The 22177-nt window shown below is 35.9% G+C and overlaps 1 protein-coding gene across 2 annotated transcripts in view; it reads right to left on the reverse strand.

Moving 5' to 3' along the window:
- Positions 1 to 22177, reverse strand: part of CDH8 (cadherin 8) — a 150526-nt gene that overhangs the window by 68489 nt on the left and 59860 nt on the right. For both annotated transcript variants that reach the window (XM_013941160.2, XM_013941159.2), the window contains one exon: positions 14311 to 14430. In XM_013941160.2, coding sequence (XP_013796614.1) covers positions 14311 to 14430 — 120 coding nt within the window. The remainder of the gene's footprint in view (positions 1 to 14310; positions 14431 to 22177) is intronic.

The raw sequence follows: 22177 nt of genomic DNA on the forward strand, positions 1-22177 counted from the left end.
CTCCAGTAGGGCACCTTGTTGGACAATCTTGGTAGGTTGCTATCGCCTACTTCATTAGGTTAGAAGTCTTTTCTTATGGAAAACTACTAGTAAAATGATCTGTAGTACATCAAAATAAAAATGTCAGTGGGCTAGCAGGAAGTTCTCTGCAAGGGACAGTCCAGTTAAAGATATGGGGCCAAATCCATTGCAAGCTCCTATAAATTTCATGGGCATCTAACAGAAGAAATAATAAAATTTCTTTCTTTCCAATACTTGTCCATCTCTAATGCGCTATTATATTCACAGCATTCAGTATGGAAAGTGCAATACCAAACGTTTAATGGTAAATTTAGCTCACGTTTGTTACAGTCTAGTGATGTCCACCACAATAACAATAATAATAATAATAATAAAAAAAAACTAAAGAAGTCCGACAAAACCTTCTACATCTGGAAAACATCTCTAAATGTTAAATTGAAATATAGCCTTTTTTCTTTTAATCCTGTTTTTGAATCATATTTTCAACAAAATCATCTGTCCGTAAAAAGAGAGCACAAAGTTCAAGGTACTGAATTATCTTAGTGGTAAGTGAAGTGTAAGAGTGCCAAGGGATATCAAATCCACCATTACACTGTTTTTTTTAAACCATGGTGCTTGAGGGTTCTTATGAGGCATAAAGAAGAGTGTCTCTTTGCAGGTGTCTGTACTTATGGAGCTGAAGGACACTGTTTATGTGCAGACATTGACAGTAACTACCAAGTCTTTGGAAGTCATTAAAAAAAAAGTAAGAATTGTGTATCATATTGCACATTCATTAAGATTTGCATGTTCAGTAGAATGACCCAGTTCACACCCTGGATCATAAATACCTCTTCATGTGCTGGATCATACATTTCATTAGCTCTCACTCTATATTTATATGTTTTTTGTTAAAACCTGCCAAGATTTTATTAGATGTCAATCAATATTTATTTCAAATAAAATCTATGAATTTTGATTTCTCCATTAGGACTAGTGCAGCCTTGGAGACTTCAAATAGCTCTTTTTCTTGCACATAGTTTGGTTCCTATTAAATAACAGTGAGCTCCCTAAAAAAGATGCTCTTTGGCTGAATCGCCAAGATTATCTAATTCATCTTTTTATGGTGAATAAAGAAATGTTCCTCATCTCTTTCATTATTACAGATGAATTTAAGTAGAATTTAGAATCCATTTTTCTTTAAGATTATAATATTGAGAACCTGACCAGACCTCCGCTTCTTGTCTGAGTACAGAACAAAGCTAAGAACAAGGCAGCATAAGACATTTAGAATAAAGTCATACACTTGCTACATGAACCACCAAACATAATGCAATGGCAGTCTTGTAACCTGAGTTTTTGTAAGTAATTTTCCTAAAATATTATGGGTTATTGTCTTTCATATTTGAAAATTTTACAGAATATAAGTCTGGATGAAAAAGAAAGCTCTGTCTTATGTCTGTTACCACCAAGCCAAAATGATCTCTCGTTCCCAAGGAACTCAACAGACATCAGTGATTTTTCATCCCAGCATGCTGTAAGTGGGATTAGGAAATGATTAATAGTGTCAGGTAGCAGCAAGGCTTGGCCGCTCTGCAAGGAAAGGTGAGTCGAGAGCGGAGCGTGGTAATAAGGCAGGCGGGAGCAGTGACTTCGCCAACAAGGAGCCGGGATGCAGAGAGGCAAGCCAGGGTCAGGATCAGGTCCAGAGACAGTGGTCAGCATCACACACGATCCGGTGACCGCCCAGTAAGTTTGTAGGGACGAGGCAGCTCCAAGGGCAAGCCAGCAAGCTGAGCTGGCAGGTCCGGGTCCGGGTCCGAACTGCGGAAGAACAAAACCAGACCAGACATAGCTGCTGCACAGCTGCCACGCAGCACAGGCGGGAGCCAGCAGTACAGCCTAAAAGCAGCTCCCAAGGGACAGGAGGGCCGCTCCACTTCCAGCTTTCTTCACAACAGCTCTTATCAGTGAAGGAGCTGATCTTGGAGTCAGTCAGCTAAACTCTTCAACTTAGCCAACTAAACCCCTAGAAGGGGTTGTGCCTCAGGGTGCTGACAAATATAATGCAATCTGGTGCTTGTAAAACTAATGAAGCATCCTTGAAGTAACTTTCACATCACTTCACTATTCTTCTATATCATCTAAGGAAATTATTTTTCAAAACGTTGAGGAACATACTTCTTTTGGAGCTCATATTTTGAATGAAGACGGGGAACAGCAAAATTCAGAAGATAAACATTTATCAGAGGTACTACATACAAAACACTTTTTTTGAAAGAATTTCAAAATGAAAATTTTGAAAGAATTTTCTCTCATAGCAGCCTGGGTATGGAGAGTAAATGATATTTTTTTCTAAAAGCAGTTTAAAGTTGTGACTGACTGGTCTGGACTGACTGGTTTACTATTCATGATTAATAATGATGCATTCTGCAAATAACTCTACTGCTATAAACAAGATGACTCATAAAAAGAGTGCTAATACAGAGAGGTATCAGAGTTGGGTCCACATCAAATTTTTTCAATAATAGAACTGATCCAAAGATCATTAAAAACTACTCTTTTCATTTATTTTCATGGGTTTTGAATTAAGCCTGCTCTAACTTTTTTTCGACTACTATTTTTGGCAGATAGTTCTTTCCCCTGTTGCTTCTTTTTTTTTTTAATCCTAGTTTACACAGTTATGCCAGACCTACAGATGCCTTGTGTAAGAAAACACATTTTGTTTCATGCTACTGTTTGAGATAAGTTAATTGCTTCAGTAAAGTGATAATTTTTCCCAGACATTTTCACATGTATTTTAATCTGTATCTTAATGTATGAAACACTCCACCTCTTGTCTCTGGTTTGAAAGAGATGAGGAAGATTAAAAAAAAATCTTAATCAGAATTTGTTTTCAATTTTAAGACATAAAATTATGTTTTTTTCCCATGTAAAGATACTAATAGAACCTGTTACTTCAACAGTTTTATACATATTCCTACCTGCTGTCTCAGCCCATAAACGATTTGCTGGGGGCTAAAAGTCAAAGACAAAGTCAAGTATCAATTTTGAACAAGATAAAAAGATAGAAAGAAAAATAGTTTACTGTTTTAATTACTATTATAGGATCCAAAGGTTTTTAAACATCAAATACAACTGAATTACAAGTTTATTATTACCACCAGTACTTCTATGTTCAGTGTCTTTAGAACGGAGGACAGTAAGAGAACAGAAGCAACAATACCTCTTACAAACCAAATTAATAAACACAAAAAGCCTCCACGCCCATCTAAAAAAGTAATGTGATCAAGACAAAGACAGATAGAAAGTGTTATGTATAGAGAATTTTAACTTGCTGAAGGATATTTATTTGTCCTTTCGCTTTATTCACCAGTTCTCAGGCTGGACTCCCAGGAAATACTGAAACCTTCAGACCACTTTTAGAAGTCAGTTCAGGCTCACCAAATACTAACAGGCATCCAGCACACAAAACATTAACTCATTGAGCATTCAACCTACTCTACTTCAATTCAACCCAGAAACAAAATTGAGAGTAAAAACATAATCACTTCCAGCTTGCTATGAAGGATGAAAATGATATGTGCCAAACAGGAGAGTAGTTTAAAAGCTAGGAATGGGAATTACCGTAAACTAATGTAGGGCAGGTAGATGTTTGTTGGAAAATTGTATTCAGAACAGTTATCAATGGCTTAGTGTCAAAGTGGATAGATGGATGAAGTGGTTCATAGGGTTTGCTCTGCTTCTAGCATCATTCAATATTTTCTGAATGATGGAGGACAGGAAGAACTTATCAAGTCTTTCAGATGACACAAAGCTGGAAACAATTGCACGTAGTGGAAGACCACGACTAGAGTTCAAAACAATCTTGACAAATTGGACAGTCTAAAAAAGGAGGGTGCAACTCAGTTGGCAAGTAGAAAAGTATTTTGTGTGGGTGACACAATTAACTTCACAATTGCAAGACAAGAGATGACTCACAAGACAGAAAGGAATGTGGAATCAAAATGAGCTGTTAAAAATGCTCAAGTATTTTCTGAGGATGTATTAGCTAGTATGTTATATGTAAGAACCCTAAACTAATTCTTTCACTCCACTCAAACAGGTAAGGCTGCAGCTGGAATTGCGTGTCTAGTTTTCCCTATTGGAACTGACCAGGACTGTCCAAAGCAGCAAGTATAACAGCAGAAAGTCTTTGAGAAAATATTTGGTTTATGCAGTTTAGGGAAGTTTGAGGGAAGACTTTACGGCTAAGGAGGTAAAAATTACTGGGGGCTAATCTCCACTTTGACTGGGGATAACAGAAAAACAATGGACCTCAAATGTGAACCACAGAATAGGTTTAATTTGCAGAAAGAGATTTAGGTTAAACATTAGGGGAATATCTTTTTAGCAGAAAAGATAAGTAAGTGCAGAAAGAGAAAGCTGCTTGTAGAATTTTTAGTATTTCCATTAACAGAAGTTTTTAAGAACAGGTTAGACAAACATCTTTCAAGAATGAGGTGAGGTAGAGCTGATCTTGTTTTAGGGCAAGGGTACTCACTACATACTCACTTCAGGTCCCTTCCATACATACTGTCTAACAAAAGGCTTCATCACTATGTCAGGATAAAATATTTCAGCAAACCTTAGTCCTGTGAAAACCCTCAATGGACTTGTAGTACAACCAGTGAACAGATACCTGCATCATAATTTGGCTAATATGCTCTGACTGAAGCTGGAAACATGAGGAAATGGGTTGGAGAGCGAAGAAATCAAGGAGTAACATCTCTCTTCAAAGAATGAAACCATGTCCTGTACTGGATGTTCCTTTTCTTTTTTTTTTCTTTTTTTTAAGTGGAGTTGCTTTTCCTAAACAGCTATTGGTGTCACACTGCTCAATAGCAAATAAAACAGCTGCAGAATGGGATTTACTTTTACAGTGGTCCTAAATGCACACACTGAGCAATTTGCACAATCTGCCTCACAACTTGAATCAGTTAAAATGCACCCCTGTGGACTACTTTCAAAAACCTATTTGGAAGAATATACACTGTCTCACGCTGAAAAGATCAGGGGAAAAGGAGCAATGTGTCATAGGCTGTAGCCAACGCAGAGGAAGAAGAGAAGCAAGCAGGACAACAGGAATGAAGATTTGTTTTTCACTTTTCATTTTCCCCTCCATTTTTTTTAAGGATCTCTTTATGGTAACACTATAAAACTACACAAAATAATTGAGAACATAGAACAAAACCAAGCAAGCAACATGCAAAGCTGGAATTTGACCCTGATGAGCCTTTCTTAAGCATCTCATTCATCTCGTACGTTTTGATGAAGAGTTCCTGCTATTTCAGCTTGCATGCTTTGGAACTTCCCCTTCTTCATTCTGGAAGAGCTAAGTAATTGCTTTGATCTACCTTCCGTGCTAAAATCTTGGTGGAGATTCTTATTAAATATAACAGTCATTTAGGGCCCACTCTCCTGTAAAGTCAATCTTGTAATTTCCTTAGAGAGCCACAAGATGCATTCTTTGTATCCCCATGAAGAGCACTGATTTCAGTGATGCTTTAGCAGCACATTACAACAAATGTTCACTTGGAGACCTCTGAAAAACCTGCACCATAATTCCTAAAAAAAGGAATGGATCGCTACAAACTTTCTTGAATATTAAAGAAAGTCTAATCCTCTGAAGAGATGGTACAGGCATATTAATTCACTATTTCTTAATTCAATTTACCCTTCATAAGAATCATAATCATTTTAATAAAAGTTATTATCATATATCACCACTTCTTTCTTAGTTTTAATACTTCTGAATTTTTATTTTAATAAGAAAGGAAAAAGATCTGCAGTCTCTATCTAGATTGGCTAACTTTCTAAAAAATTATCAATTACAGGAACATCTGAACTACATTCAGATGTACATATATTTCAAATAAGAGCCATTAGCCACAGTAAAAATATTCACTAGGAGGAATTAAATACTATGTTATATAAGCATATCTGGAGTGATTCTTTCCCATTTTTGTGCTCTTAAGAAAGAAGCCAGCAATGTGCATGCTTTACCACCAGGTTTATTTTTACAAGTTTATAGGGAAGATGACAGCGCCTGCCTCTCTGTCAAACAAAGAGATGAAGGTCAAATATTGTTGTATTAAATCTCGTTTCTTGTATAACCTACAGTCTATCGTATCTTATTTTTCAGCCTTTATTGCTTCCATTTGTCTGTGTTTTCTGCTCATTATTTGATTTTCAAGTAGATTTTGCAAGTTTCCCATTGTATATAAAGACCACCTACATTTCACAACATATATTGTTCTTGAAGAACATCTAATGAGATTTTATTTTATAACATCTACTACAATACTGTCTTTTAATTCAGATGAACTTCTCTCTGGGTTTTATTGTATGGGAAAAAGTTTTCATCTATACTTACCAGCCATGCCTTTTTTCCCTGGGAACAAGATTTCACAGGCATAGAGGAAGGATCACCCTCACACCAACTGAGAATGAATGCAGTAAATAAGCATTTTGCACTGCATTTATAAACCTGCTTCCTTAGGATTGTATTTCTAATGATCCTCTAATATCCATAATTATACTGGACACTGTGGGGAAAGTAACTCTGGATGCTTTTTGAAATGTTTTCCAAATCTAGCTCTGCAGTTTAAATTCCTCTCTCTACTTCAGTCTACTGAAATAGAACATTATTTAACACAAATGTTGCCCCTGTTTTTCTACTCAACATAAGGAAAATGGTTAACCCACAACTACAACACTAGTTTTCTAAAAAAATACAGGTATTGCTAAAAACCACAAGAAGCAAACAGTATCAGCTTTGTTGTTGCTATTATTATTAGAAAAATTTTAGAAGCAGATATAACACTATTCAAATGCCTGTCTTCATCGTAAGTCACTCATCCTTACCCACTACAGATCTTTACAACTGTTTGAAAACACCACCACACTGATTTAAAACTTCTTTTATTAATGAGAAAAGACAGCTCTTGCTGCTACAGAAGGATGCAATCCTACAGTCCTTATCCATAATATTTGCACCTCCCAATACCGATAAGTATTAAGACCCATTGAGATACCCCCTTTTGACATATTACGCACCCCCTGCAATTTATTGCACCCCCATGCCACTTATTACACCCCCTGCCACTTACTATGCCCCCCTCTGACATATCACATACCCCCTCCATTTCTTATCCAGATCGATATATCAAACCCCCTTGATAGGTCTGGAATTCAACAGGCATCAATGCCCCGCAATATTGAGAGCAATCCACGTCAATACCCTTCGATGCCTACCAATAGCAAAATCAGCCCCAGACCTAAAGCCAGAGATGCCTGTCGAGAGCCACACGTATCAATGGCTATCGGCAGGGATCGATACCGACAGGTACCCATAACTATCGGACCTTGTCTTATTGATCCCAAGGAGGAGCCATGGAAAGCGACAGGACGCAATCTCGAGAGGCATCGATGTGTACCGAGAGAGATCGATAGCTATGGATGTCGTGCCCTTGTGATACATATGGAAATCAAGACTCATCATGGCCTGTCAATATCAAAAATTGTCAATGTTTCAACACAACTGCTAAGGTTGCATAGTATACTTAGTACGGCATGACAGGATAAGGTTTATACAAGTTTGTAGATACAGTACGTTATATTTTCAGCATTGCGTCTAACTTTTCCAAATTCCAGCTTTTTCTTCTTGCAACCAAAAAATGTACACAGATGCTCACATTTTGAAAGATGGCCCTGAATGGATATGATGAAATGGCTATTTCAATGGAAGTATCTTCACATTAACATTATATACAGTAAGAACTTGTTTATACTTTTCCCTTCAGACTGGGTGAAAAGTTTAAGTTCTTCCCACACTACTGCCGGTGTATATTACTTAGTGAATGGAAAATGCTTCTTTAGCTATGTAAAGTTATGCTAAATTAGTTATGTTAAATATTTGTATTTTCATTTTTGTAATTTTCCAGAATGACCAGGACTGAAATGATCTAGTACTGATATCTCATCACTGGGTTGCAGATTTAACAGCCATTCTTGATGTATGAAGTTCAGTTTTTACCCAGCTAAGTACTAATAGGCACTTGTCCTAAGCAGTTTTTAACTCCATCTTTACAGCATATGTTACTCCTTTGTGCATTATAAAGGTGAGTCTACACAGAAAACTGAAAATGTGAACATATCACATGTTAACTCGAGTCTTTTAGTCCTATCCAGATTGCATCAAGTGCTGTCAAGGCAGAGCTGAAGGTACTGTAATGGAAGCAACCGAGTATGAACTCCGGAGGTTCCTGCACGTGCTGAAGCCTATTCTGTTTCATCAGTAGCAATGATATTGCTCTCCACGCTGCACAAATCTACCCTCTGTATGCTACTGCACCCACTTTCATTCTTGCTTAGGAAAATGAACGGAAGTAAAGCTAGAGTTCACACACCTCACTTGCTATGCCACGACAATGTCCACCCCTCCCAGTTCATACCTCTTAAAATTATTTCAGTTAAAACTAGTTAACTGCAACTAAATCTACAGTAATTGGCAGAGTTATCACAGCAACAGTAGTTGACAGAATGAATTAGAAGGCAGTAGTTCAATCCAGGCTCTGACTAATGTAGAATACATTCTTTCTCTACACTAATACCACTAGGTTTTAAACCTAAACTATTTAGAAACTGAGCTGTTTAGAAAGACTCTGTTGAACATGACTTAGTTCTTTTCGTAAGAAGCTTATTACTTTCCCCTTACAGTTGCACATTACTTCTTGTATTAAAACTCTGTTTTCCCGTCTCTCTCTCTAGTTTGAAAATGTTACTTTGTTATTTTATCAAAAGTAATTACAGAAACAGTCTCTGTGCCTCTCTTTTATTAACACCTCTCAAATATTTGTACAGTGATTTCATATCCTCCTTTAATCACCTCTTATCTAGTTTATACAAATTAAGTTCAATCAATTTCTCATTATATGTCATATTCTTTAGTCTCTCTCACCTTAGCTATCTTGCTTTGAACTTTCTTCAGAATTTCAGTAGTCTTTTTTATGGTGATGGGTCTCATCAGTACAACATACAATATTTTGAGGGCAGTTTGAGTAGTTATTGATGGGCAGGATTACTAATAAACCGGGCATTAACAACTAGATATAAGAAATAGTCTGTAACATCACAGAACTGTCTTTAACTCAAAGGTTGCTGTCATTTATCCTGTTGTTATCATATTTGTTTTTATTCTGCTGTGCTACATTTCAAGGCCTAGATGAAGGAGGATAATAAAGACTGTAAATTAAAAGAGAAGATTCAGGACTGCCTTCTGCTGAGTGCCATTTTCACCCTTCCTAAGCCTACTCATTTATGTTCTGATTTCAGAACCACAAGGTATCTCAGATGCAACAGTGTGGTCCAGAGGGGGCCAACCACCAAATCATTTAGAGCTTTGTTGAATAAAGCACATGCAATTTCACCTGGAAATTAATGCTGAGAAATATTTTTGCATAGGTATAGAAAAAAAATCAAATTTTCACTCTCCAATGAAATATCCACATTCTGTTAGAAGAGTGCTAAGTTTTCTAGATCTTCTGACTCTTCTATTTTCATCTCAGATTTATTGAATCAAACTTTGGCCATTGTACCCAGTGACCTTATCCAAGATGGCAGCTTTAAAAATCCATTTTTATACACATATGGTAAGGGTTTATGTTTTAATAATAGAATGAGTTTTCCAGTAGAGTAAGATGTTTGGCTTAATTTGTCTTGCCCATGTAACTGTATTTCAGCTATGTGTAGGAACGATATTATTTAAGTAAGTTCATATGAAATGTAAATAAGTCAGACACAGCTGAAAATGTATTTTTTCTGCCATTCCTATACTGTAGAACACAGTGTCATTTCGCATTATGTTCCATTATGATAATCTTATTTTAAAGCTGACAGTCGTGATTTAATATCGTTGAAAAATCTTAAAAGTGAGAACTGTACTTTAGCTTCTTTTAGCAGCCTTAAGAAATCCCTTCCCCCAGCATTTTGATTGTCAGTATTTGGATTGTGAGAGAATACATACAACTTATATACCTTTATAAATAATACACACATGACTGGTCAGCAAATCTGACATCAGTCAGTCAGATGTAACAATAATGATTTATGGAATATATTTTAGTTCACTGTGAGTTACATTACTAATCTGATGTCATCTCATTATATGTTGAATCTCCCATGGAAAATCTGAATCTGCATTTTTATAATGTATTATTTATTTTTACTCTCTATCAATGAACCAGTGATCCTATTAAAATTCACCTATGGAAAGGGAAAAATAATTATATCCAGAACAAGCCATCAAAAAAAACATTTACTCCAAGCCATATTCATAGCACTGAATGAAAAATAAATTCTGAATTACCTTCTTTCATGTACCTATAACTCATACAACAGAATTTGCAAACTGGAACTACAGAAGTACTCTACATATACTCATTTTTCATCTAAGGTAATGGAAAATTATTGTTTTATAGGTCACTTACCAGTACTTACTTTTGTGCACCTAGCATTACAGAATTGTTTCACCAAGGAGGTTGAGAGTAACGTCTTAGTTGCAACTAAGAATGTGGTTCAAAGAAGGACTAAACCTGGTTAATATCAAGATAGCAGGAAAATTTGCTGAAAACTGCTGCTGGTAGCTGCTCAGATCTAAATCTGCCCTTAATTTTTAAAAAAACAAAGTTAATAAAAGGCCAGTCATTTAGCTCTAAAGAGCTGAACTTAAACCTTTGATACTCTCCCATGATTGAAGGAAAATCTAAACATTTTTAAGGCGATCGCTTTAACATATTCTATTCCTTAAAACAGTGATACCATTTGCGGAAAAACACAATTTTAGATGTAATATTTGTCTTCAGCATCAATTCAGTCTCAAACATATTGAAAAGATTTTCCATTTAGCAAGGGCGCATGACAATGTAATTATAGAGAAAAAGCACTACCCTATTTGGAGGATCACCTTCATTTTTCTTTTGTTTTTGACAAGACACTATCCTATGTAGCTCTTCTGATTTAGCTTGCAGACTGTCACCATAGTATTTGAACCTCTTCCCCACATTAAAACTTTCACCAAGGTTCCTAAGTACTAAATACAAATGTGCAAATAATGTGTTTTTCTAGTTAGTAGGAAAAAAGTATTAGGCATGATGACTCACATTGCTAAGATTGGATAAATATATATATATATAAAATCAAACATCGACATTGTTTCTGTTTGCTTTGGACATTTTCTGTTGTTAAAATGCATCTTCCATTCTATCTGTTTGTGTTAACAACCATACTATCCAAATTATAAAGCTGCTAAACTAGTGTGCATATTTTATGTATCACTACCTCTAAAAGGTGAAATATGCAATGCCACAAGCTACTGGAAAATTGTAGCTATCTTAATATATTATTATTGACTTTTTGAGGCTGCATGTAACAACCCAAAATACTCTCTGTGGTATGTAATAAGCATTATCATACCTTTGTTCCAAAATTCTTGTATTACCAAGAAAATCTGCTGCATACTTCTTCACATTTTTCTGAAATCAACACTTCTCTTCAGAAGATCCACAACAATCTTTTTCACCCTGTACAATATATGGCTGCAGTTTCTACAGGAATACTTGTATCTGGTTTGCTTAATTATTAGATTTTATGTATGTTTCTAGTTTACATATTCTAGACAACAAATCTATGCTGGGGGGCTCTATATGATTTGACATTTAAGACGGCTAATAAGTTTCTCTAAGTGAATGAAGAACAAAGACAAGAACAAATTCAGCAAATGTGAAAATATCAAGTATTATAAATAATGAATAGAACCATCTGATATCATAGAAATAACTGCATACTCTAAACTGAGAATAGGCTTAAACTATTCTGTGTGTAGCCATACAAGTAGTACTGTAGTTACACTACAGATGAGGGCCATTACATATAGATGGCACAGAAAGAGAGGATGGCCCCAGTACACAAACCCATTCAGCTATATTGCTTTAGAGAAGAATGTAATCTATGTCCTACATAGTTCTAGAAAAAGGGGGAATCAGAAACCACTTATTCATTCAGAAGCAGCTCCGGAATATGAAGCCACATACTCAGGAACTGTGGCAAAGCCATAGTTGAATTCTTTATGATTAAATTCTCTTTAAAAACTAACATGTCATTTTCCTGCTAACTGAACTGCTACTCAAAGGAATATTGATAACTAGAAATGAAGGTAGGAGGGGGAATTTAATGCTAGTGAAACAGAAGAAAAATCACAATTTTCAGGTTCACCAAAAACCTTTGGAGTTTTCTCCGGCTATCATGATAATGGAAATCACTTTCCTAGGTGATGAATGGTTATTTCACTGGATTAAGCATAAGATTTTAACGCAATACAAATAACAAACTTGAGTCAAATTAAACAGTTTTTTAGGTTTGGAATATTTTCTTTAAGGCTATTTTGTGTGAAGGAAGTAAAAATCTTCTCTCCCGGTGGAGGATACACTTCTCAGCTCCTATGTGAAAGCTTATGACAACAGCTAAAGGACTATAAGTATGTACTTCATGAACTTCCCTTGTAGAAACCAAGAAAACGGTGACAGAAAGAGCCTACATCTAACCTATCCTTTGATTAATGATGTATTTTATATGGCATATTTTCTAGTGGTTTACTCAATCTAAATTCAAGTATTCTCAGTTATTGTAACTCCACTGCTTTCCTTAAAAAATGATTTTACGGTCTTAAAGGTATCACTCCTGGTTATTTTTTCCTGATATTCAAACTAAGAATTTGTTTATTGCATTTTATTCCATTACTCTTAGAGTATTTCTTCCTCAGCAACAGTGAACTGTTTTCTTTTTGTAAGATTCTTGTGTCTGAGGATGAGTCCATATTAGATGTTGCAAACACTGCAGAACCAATACAGTTAACTCAACTCATTACTGCACACTATCATTTGTAATATAAAGAAAAACCAAACTGTATATGATGGTCAGGAATCTATTCACAGATATGATCTGTAAGAAATCAGCCAGCATGAAGTAAGGGGCTTCAATGATAACCCACTTAACATGCTTATTTTTGAAGTAAGCTACTGTGTCTTCCATTGTGCTGTTAGAGTTATTTCTTGTAGATCTCAGATTTTTATATGAAGCATAAATTAAAAAATGAATCACTTTCCAGGGACTGCTTTCATACTCAGACAGCTTTCCTTCAACCAGCGGAAAATACTTTAATGGAGTGATCCCACTTATCCATATACACTTTTTATCTAAGGTCCCTGCAAATTAAGGCATTTCTGGGAAAATGAAATAATTCCTCGCATGCAACCTCACCACGTCTGAAAGAACTGTTTAATGTTAGTCAGAAAACTAAGGACACTAAGTTTTGTTGTTGTCAGAAACATCCTTCAATAATTTCTCCTAGCATTTCTTTCATAATTTTGTTAATCTGCATGAGTGTGATATGTTTTACTCACACTTTACTCCTTTATGGCAGCATAAATTCAGGTGATTTTAGTATATTTTAGAATGAGTTATACTTTTCTTCTCCTTAGGAGATCACAACTGTTTAAGTTTCAGTGATTAAAAGCATCTTCTAGTAACAGGTAAAAGAATATAAAAATAATATCAAATCATTTAAAAAAACCATTATCAAACATAACTAAATGAATTTGCTGCAAGTACAACATATATATAACAAACAAAGAGGGAATGGATTTATTGGCACTTCTTTCAGATGATTCACTCAAGGCTTTAAAGCCACAGAGAAATAAAGACATCTTAAACGCATGCTAATAAAACTTCCTACCACCACTCAGTATCAGTTTCTTTCTTTCCCCAAATCTTTTCAATCAAGAAAGAAAAACCATTTTTAATGAAAACACACAATATATTCACTAAAATTCCCAAGTTAGGCTGTACATTCTTTAACTGGATATACTATAGTCTCATGTTGAAAATTGTATTATGTTCATTAAATCCATCCAGCCAAGTCTTTCAATCCCTAATCAGTTGTAAATCACACAGCACTTCCACTACCTTCAGTTTTGCTTCAGCAGTTTCTGTAATACTAGTGTCACCATTACTTGTATTATTGGTAATACAGATTTTTCTTTGTCTTTTCATGACCAGATTCTGATGGGATACAAATGAGACGTGCATTACAACTCAGTTATGCTGAAAGATATCTACTTATGCTCCCTGTTTAAGTATACGACATGAAATATGTAAGAGGTGCAGTCACTTGTGTAAATATAACCCAGAGATTCATAATTCAGGGTCACCTACCTGTATGTGGCTCAATAGAAAAGTAAGGTTGTCCTTCCAGAATGCTATAAACCAGCTTAGCACTATTTCCATAAACTGGATCATCTGCATCTGTAGCTGTTACTTTAGTAACAAAGGTGCCTAAACAAAAAGAATATATATAATTAATATTTAAACTCTTACTAGAAATTTACATAATTGTTATTTATAAATAATTTGAAACAATAAATAATTTCCTTGAAACTCTAAAGAAATTTGTGAGGTTTATTACAATAATAAAAGAGGAAAAATCAGCAGTAATAACTTAAAACATTACTTTTACGAAACAAAACATTTTCCTTCAAGATGATATATGCCAGCAGACCAAATTTCGGGGTAAAGAAAAACCATTTTAGTAGCTGTATATTTAATGTTTCTTTGTAGAATGCATTTAAAGCTACCTGATACATCTGTACAAACTTCAAGCATTTGCAAATGAATCATATCAAAGGGATATGAAATACAAGGTTAATAATACAATATAATATGTTGCATTTAAGATTTGCAAAATCACATTTGAAAGAACCTTGCCAAGTTACAGCAATTGCATAGAAAAGCAATAATAAAAAGGATTCTTTTTTTCTTCCCTTGGCTTTCAGCCATAATAATGGTTTGATGTGGCCAGAGTGAGAGAGTCAGGGCAACAGCTATTGTCTCTGAAATGAGTCTCTGCCACTGAGGGGTCCATGGTCTAGCCAGAGTTATACATTCCATAGTCGTCTGAAGGAAAATAAAAAATTGAAAAAATTGCCCATTTTACTTCTTGGGCAACATAGCACATACTGTTTATGTAATAAGCAAAATCAGATAAAATTCAGTAGGTTAACCTTGCTGCAGAGACTTTTTTTAATGATTTAAAAATATAATGATACATTAATTAGGCTAACAGCAAAGACAATATCTATAGAGGGAGAGAAAGCGAAAGCAGGAGAGGTTAAGGGCTGAATTATGTTTCTCATGAGCAGAGACATGTTTAGAAAGGAAAAGAATTACGGCACCCACCAAAATATTCCCCCTTTCTAGGTGTGCCAATAAAAATAGCCTCCTCTTTCTTCTCACACTTTGTGCTGCTGAATCCAAATTACACCTTGCTTCAGGACAGGGACAGTAAACTGAAGGGGGAGGAGATCCCTTTGTCCTTTCCTCACGTTGCACTCGCTTTTATTCTTTCTCTATATGGGAGCGTAGGGGAGGCACATTGCTGCCATGGCTTTGGGCAGCTTTGTGCATTACAGTACATGCAAATTATTTGGAGGAATATTTGCATATTTAGAGATAATTTGCATCTCACTACATAGCTTCCATCTCAGGCTTTCATACCTTGCCACCTCCAGCATCAAGGAGGATATGGAGCTGGCAGGATTTTGGAGTGTCTGAGGGGATGGATAATACCTCACTCAGGGGAGTGGAAGTTTTTCAGTATTCCCTGTCACTGTTTGTATATGCAAAAAGAGGCAAAAAAAATAGCATATCCTTCTTTTTCTCTTCCTTAGAGATCACCTGAAACTTAGAGATCACTTGAAGTGTAACTATAATCTCACCTAATAAAAAAATGAAGAGAAGGGAAGGATAGCATACTCTCCCAGCTCCCAGAATCAATTTCTCACACTGCCAGTCTGCCACTCTACACTCATTTCAGACCATCATACATAGTTCTGAGAAGGTCGCTCAGATTTAGTAATGTACTCCCAGCAATCTTATTGATGAAAATTGTTTATAACAGATGTAAGTAATCATGAAACAGAGATTAAAGAAATGATTTCCACTATTGAAATTATATAGTTAAGTTTCTATATAGTTTAAATTTTATCACCTGTCATTTGAATTTTTTGTTTTATGCTATGCTACTCATGTTCAGTCTTCTGTAGATGTGAAATATGCCACATTAACATGTTCATACCGGCAATGATATAGAATTAAAGGAGCAAACTTGTTCCTCTCTGCAGTTGCAGAAGACGTTGCTACCTCAGTGCTGCTCTGACCCCAGTGCAAGGTGCTAACTAAGGATCCAGAAGAACCTAGCAACCTATCCCACCCCCACAAGTGATGGACCCAAATCTTTGGTTTCTTTTCAGCTAATCATGAACAAAAGGTTTGAAGAACTGATAAATTCCTGACTGTGAAGAGCCCTGCAAAAAAAGGAACTCAGAGCCACAGTGGCTATTATTTAGGCAGTCTCCCTAACGCAGCAGAACTCTCCGTGCTTTGGACTAGAGCTTGGATTATCAATGTTTAAGTAGGATTTTACTCCACTACAGCCACTACAGTTAAAAACTACATGTATATAAATATTTTTACATGCATAATGTGCTTAAAGTTTTAAAGGTAAAAACTTTGCATTGAAAAAGCACTTTGAATCCAAGAAGGAGCACTTATTAAGTATATGCTCTTTGAAAAATAGTGTTCTGGGTTCTATCCAGCAAATAAACAGCCAAGGTTTCTGTTTGTGTTTAATTTTGACTGCATTTGGCATGTGTTTGTTTCTTTGTCAATGCTACAACAAACTCATTTAGCTAGAGACTATAAATTTGAAATGGTGCCATTTTTACAAGAAAGCCACTATTATAGTCCAAGTCACTGTTGTCCTAATTACAATAATATAGCAGTTTTATATAATCTGTCCCAACAACATAATCACCGTTTCGTTTTTTCTTTATGTACCTAATATTGCCCTATGTAATACAAAACCATTTTTAGATAGATGAGGCAAATTTTAAGTCCATTTTAAAACTTTCTGCATTTTTTTCTGAGGTACATTTCTGCAATGCTAATGACCCTGTGATTAAATATGGGCTGCAAAGAGATTCAACAGATTTTAATTAATGAACACTTCTAATGTGATTTAGCTATTAACCATTGCTGATTGCTTTACTCTGTTAGTGTCAGGTTTCATAGTTTCTCTTTGCAACAGCCTAACAATCAGAGACACAATTAACAATAAAAGTATTTTTACATGGCTAGGTAAGAAAGCCTGTGTTTACTGGCAAGCTAAGATTAAAAGCCTTCATAAAAATAAGATGTGTGTGCTCAGCTAGTGTTCTTCTGTTGTTTTGGCTGTGTTTTTATGTGCAAGTCAGGGTACAGATTCTGCACATTAGTCAGAAAGAAGAATGCATATGCTGCCACAGGGAGTAGGAAAGCAGAGATTTTTTGGTGTGGCAGTGAAACGTGCGTACTGCAAAAAATAAAACTTGCATGTTCTAGAGGACATGACACATAGGCAGTGCCTGAAATTTCCATGAATCCATATTCAATGAGGCCACCTCTTTTCTGAAAGATTGCAATGGCTGGTAAAAATAAAAAATGTGACCATAATGCAACCTAGTGGGACTATGTTTGCTCATTTTCCTCAAGACTTCTGTTTTCTTTGCTTTTCTGATGCCCTTTTTTAGTCTCACCCATTCTTTCTCCCCTACTCTTCCCAAATCTTGACAGACTGAAAACTCCATTTCATTTAGGACATCTGATTACCAATCTGAAAGGGTATTAAGGGTGCATTTGCATTAAAAAGACCTACCATTATTTACCGACTGTTTTGTTTTTCTAAGAGGATCACCATGCTTCAAAATCTCTAGCTAGATTTTGAGTTTGGCTGATAGCTGCTGTGCAGTCAGTAGTGGTCAAAGCAAAGCATTGTTTGTATTCAGCAGGTCAGATAAGCATTCTTTCCAAAATGAAGCCTTTTCTTCACTGTCCTTCTTTGCTATAATCTCACAGGTAGCATGACAGTTGTTGTCATGGTAACTATTTTTTATTGAATAAAACTGCAATAATCTCATAAAAACCTGTATAACTTCTTGACATGTAAATTATCACTGCCTCAAAGCTGAAGAAACTTATTCTTATTTGTTTTTCATTGTTGCTGAAATTTTAAAAGGTAAAAACATAGTTTTAAGCTTCATTGTCCTATATTATTCTACATGAGACCATCTCTAAACACAAAAATTATCAGCTAGAGATTTCAGTAGCCAAATACACAATAGGTATATGGAATAGAAATCTGTGACACACTTCAGAACGTAATAAATACAGAAACCTTTAAAATACAGGTAGAATATTATGACTGGTATTTTAAACTGCATAGCTTGCTGCATATGTAGATATATATTTGTGCATTCAGATGCACAAGTATTTGAAACAGACTGTGCACTCACACACATGTGTATGTTGTATGATTGCTTAGGGTGTTTTGCAGATTGTATCTTATTTCACTCCTACCTTCTACATGTGTACTTGAACATATTCTTCTTAATAGTTACTATATTTCCAAAGCTCTAAAAGCCCAATACATGGATTAGATCTCACAATGCATGAAAATCTTCTCCCCAAAGAGTCTATGAGCCAAGTACCACAAAAGAGAGAAATGCAGACAGACACCTAAAGAAAGACATGGAAATGAAGAGAGGGTGTTAATCATCATGAGAAGCAATGCTGTCAGCACACAGTGGTGCCACAGCCTGGCCTAGCTATTGTCAAGTGGTATTGTAGGTACCACGGAAAAGAAGAGTTTTAAGGATTGCTTTGAAATTGCTTTCAGAACAGATGACTGAGGCCTTGTGCGGAGTTTTTGGAAGATCTTCCCACACTTAAAGGATAGTATGTGAGAAAATAGAAAGGTATTTGCTTTTTAATTGTCCACTGGACACCTTACAGTGACAGAAGCTTAGTGGAAGCAAGACAACACCCTAAGTGGTGGTGAGGGATAGAGATATGGGTCAGAATGGTTCACAAAAGGAAAGATGAGCAACCTATGCTTGACTTGCTAGAGAAAGAGGAAGCAAGGATATATTCTACTATACCTATAGTAGAATGGTGTATACAGCCACTACTAGAGAGGGAGGAATGAGAAGAAAAAGAGAAGAAAAATTGTACTTTACAGATGTGATACAGATGTGTGGGTGATGAGGACCACATAAACACACTGATAGATATAAGGCTTCAATTAATCTTTTGCAAGCAGTTAAAAACAACAGCAAAAGCCTCCTTACAATGAGAAAACATATGAGGAATAGCTCCCCAAGGGAAATAACAGAATCCTCCTCACTGAAGAGTTCACTTTACTGTGCAGGATGCTACATAATGTATTCTAAGGGAAAATCCTAGAAAGACAGGAAGATTAACTAATAGGGTAATTTGTCTTTCCCAGCTGTAATTTATCTGACTCTAAGTAGTGAAATACTGTGATGCTGTCATGATCTTGTTTATGATGATTAAGGTGAGGAAGGAGGAAAAGAGGGTTATTCACACAATTCAGTTTTAGGCTCAGCTGGCTAAATTAGATAACTAGCTGCAAGAGGCTTCTGCTCTGTTCAGTGGAAGAAGACAGTCTAGGTTTTTGCTTTGAATTGCTCCCTCATGAGATCTTTCTTGGTTGACTAGATAGGAATCCAAAGTAAATCACCCAGCCAATTTAAATGCCTAAATTTGGATCATATGACTACCCTCTTATGTGTATGTACTCAAAATAGGCCATACCAGCCTATAATACCAACCTGCCAGGAACTTCAAACAAGTAGCCTGGCACACCGACATACCAGACAAGTACAAACCTTGCAAGAGTTCTGTTTTCATTTACATTCATTTACACTTTCTGAAAGAATCACTCTGCAATTGATATATTTCATATTCACTCATTTTAAAATTAATCTAAAAGATCTTAGTAATAAAGCATTACTTGTTTTACAAAGCAGTAGTGTAGTATAGTAGTAGTATTTCATATCACTGAAATGCACCAAAAACCAGAGATTTGGGAACCCTCTGACTCTACAGACCTACAGGAAATAACAGATGCTGCCCAAAAGAACTAGTAAGTCTTAAAAAAATGCTTTAGCATCTGAAAAATCTGATTTTTGGAAGGGGTTTCAAAGAATCAAAGAGCAGCTGTTTAGTCAACAGTAGGAAATTATCACTAAGACAAATTATGAACTACCATGCAGGAAGATGCAAGAAATAGTTTCCACCAGGAAACTTTAAACTTTCCACGCACATACCTCTGGGACACAAAGTCAGGTTTAGCTCCATATAAGTAGGAGAAGAATCTGAGTTGCTTCTTCCAAATGTTACAAATATCCTAATACAATTTTTAGAGCAGACAGTTTAGAAAATGAATGAAATGTTTCAAAAATGTTAATATCATGCAACATGTGTATGAGTCAAAGTCTTTGAACCATTGAATATCCTACAACATGTAACACAACACTGTTTCTAATTTGTTCATGTGTCATTTTAAGGACTTTCTGTCATGTGTGGCAAATGGAAAAAATATATTGTATGTGAATGTATTACTGTAGAACTTTGCAAGGTGCTTGCTATGCATAGGAGAAAACTGCCTTCCGTCCAGCATACAGACAATGGAGCAAACTGGCAGCCTTCGGCATTTTACAACTGTATAATGAGGATTGTAGGAAGCATGGCTGTGAAACATAATAAGCTGCATATTTTATAATTTTTTGTGCATAAACTAATTGTTTCAGAACTCTGATACTGCCTTTTTAATATGATCTCTTGGAAACAAAAAACGTTCAACACAGGAAATATATACGCAGATCTAGTGATACAGGTAACTCTTCAGCAATTGTCCTTGCTGATGTTACCTACTGCTCAGGTTTAGTTCATGCAAATGTAATAAGGAGGACACTGTCTTTTCAGTTTTAAGGTTGGCAGTTCTTTCTTGCTACAACTTATAAAATGGTGCCATTAGAGAGCCTGTAGGTATTCCTTTATAAATTCCCCTGGGTGACTGTTTGTTAGGATTAGAATAGAGTCTGGAACATCACTGGCAACAGCAGAAGGGTAAAACACATTTTGTGTTTGCCTTAAAGAGTTATGTTTTCTTTTCATGTAATTTTTTTATTCTCCCTTTAGATATCACCTTCACTATGGAATATTAATTGATATTTGTGAGAGATGTGGGAAATAGCTGTTCTTTTGTTCAGGATTTTTTGAAAGACTGCTTGTCTCTAATCAATTGACTATTTCATCAGCATTCATTCTGTGAGGTCCCCAGGCAAAGACAGTAAAATTGGATGATCACTGTATAATATATTTCCAAGCAGAGAAAAAAAAATACTGTAATGCTTGTTGACTTCAGTGGAAGTTTCAGGTTATGCTCAGGTAGATATTATGAAAATAAAAGTGAGTAATAAAGCAGCCCTTACTGTGTACAGGAGAAAATCTTTCATTTATAACTCTCTGTTATGAAAACAGAAGACAGTTGGTATAATCTTGCAGCTTTGATGATCTGCTTGCTTTGTTTGGTAGAGGGAAGCCAATAATGCCAGCCACTATAATCCAGGTTGTGAGAGCAGACTCTGAAATATTGCCCCCTCAGGCCACTGTGGAGCAAGCATATGGCTGCAGAAACCATTTGGGCCCCAGGGAGAGGGTATAGTTGGATCAGATGCCCAGCAGTACTCTATAGGCTGATTCATGAGAAAGCCGTATTGACATCAGCTCCACAGGCAACTGCTTATCTGTATTCATGAAGAAACATTAAGTGCTGCAGATTCAGCAACTAAACAAAGACAAAGGTACCGACTGGGGGGAGGGGGAGAGGGGGAAATGACCAGTGCCAGAAAAAAATGGATTCTGAACTGGATCTGAATCTCATTTTCCCAAATATCAAATGTGTCCCTCAAAGAGACATCTAACACAGACACACCTGAATTAACAGAGTTTGAGGAGCACTGGTCCCTAGCGTTCTAAAGTCTAAATCTTTTGTGTTAACAGAATGATATAAATTATACTAATATAAGTTCCTATGAGTATGTATTACCACAATGAATTTAATTTTCTGACCTAGAACAATGTAGCTCATGATTAGAACTTGTCTACACTTCCCACAACTGGA

Source organism: Apteryx mantelli, chromosome 10 (genome assembly GCF_036417845.1).
Source record: "Apteryx mantelli isolate bAptMan1 chromosome 10, bAptMan1.hap1, whole genome shotgun sequence".
Classification (NCBI taxonomy): Eukaryota; Metazoa; Chordata; class Aves; order Apterygiformes; family Apterygidae; genus Apteryx; species Apteryx mantelli.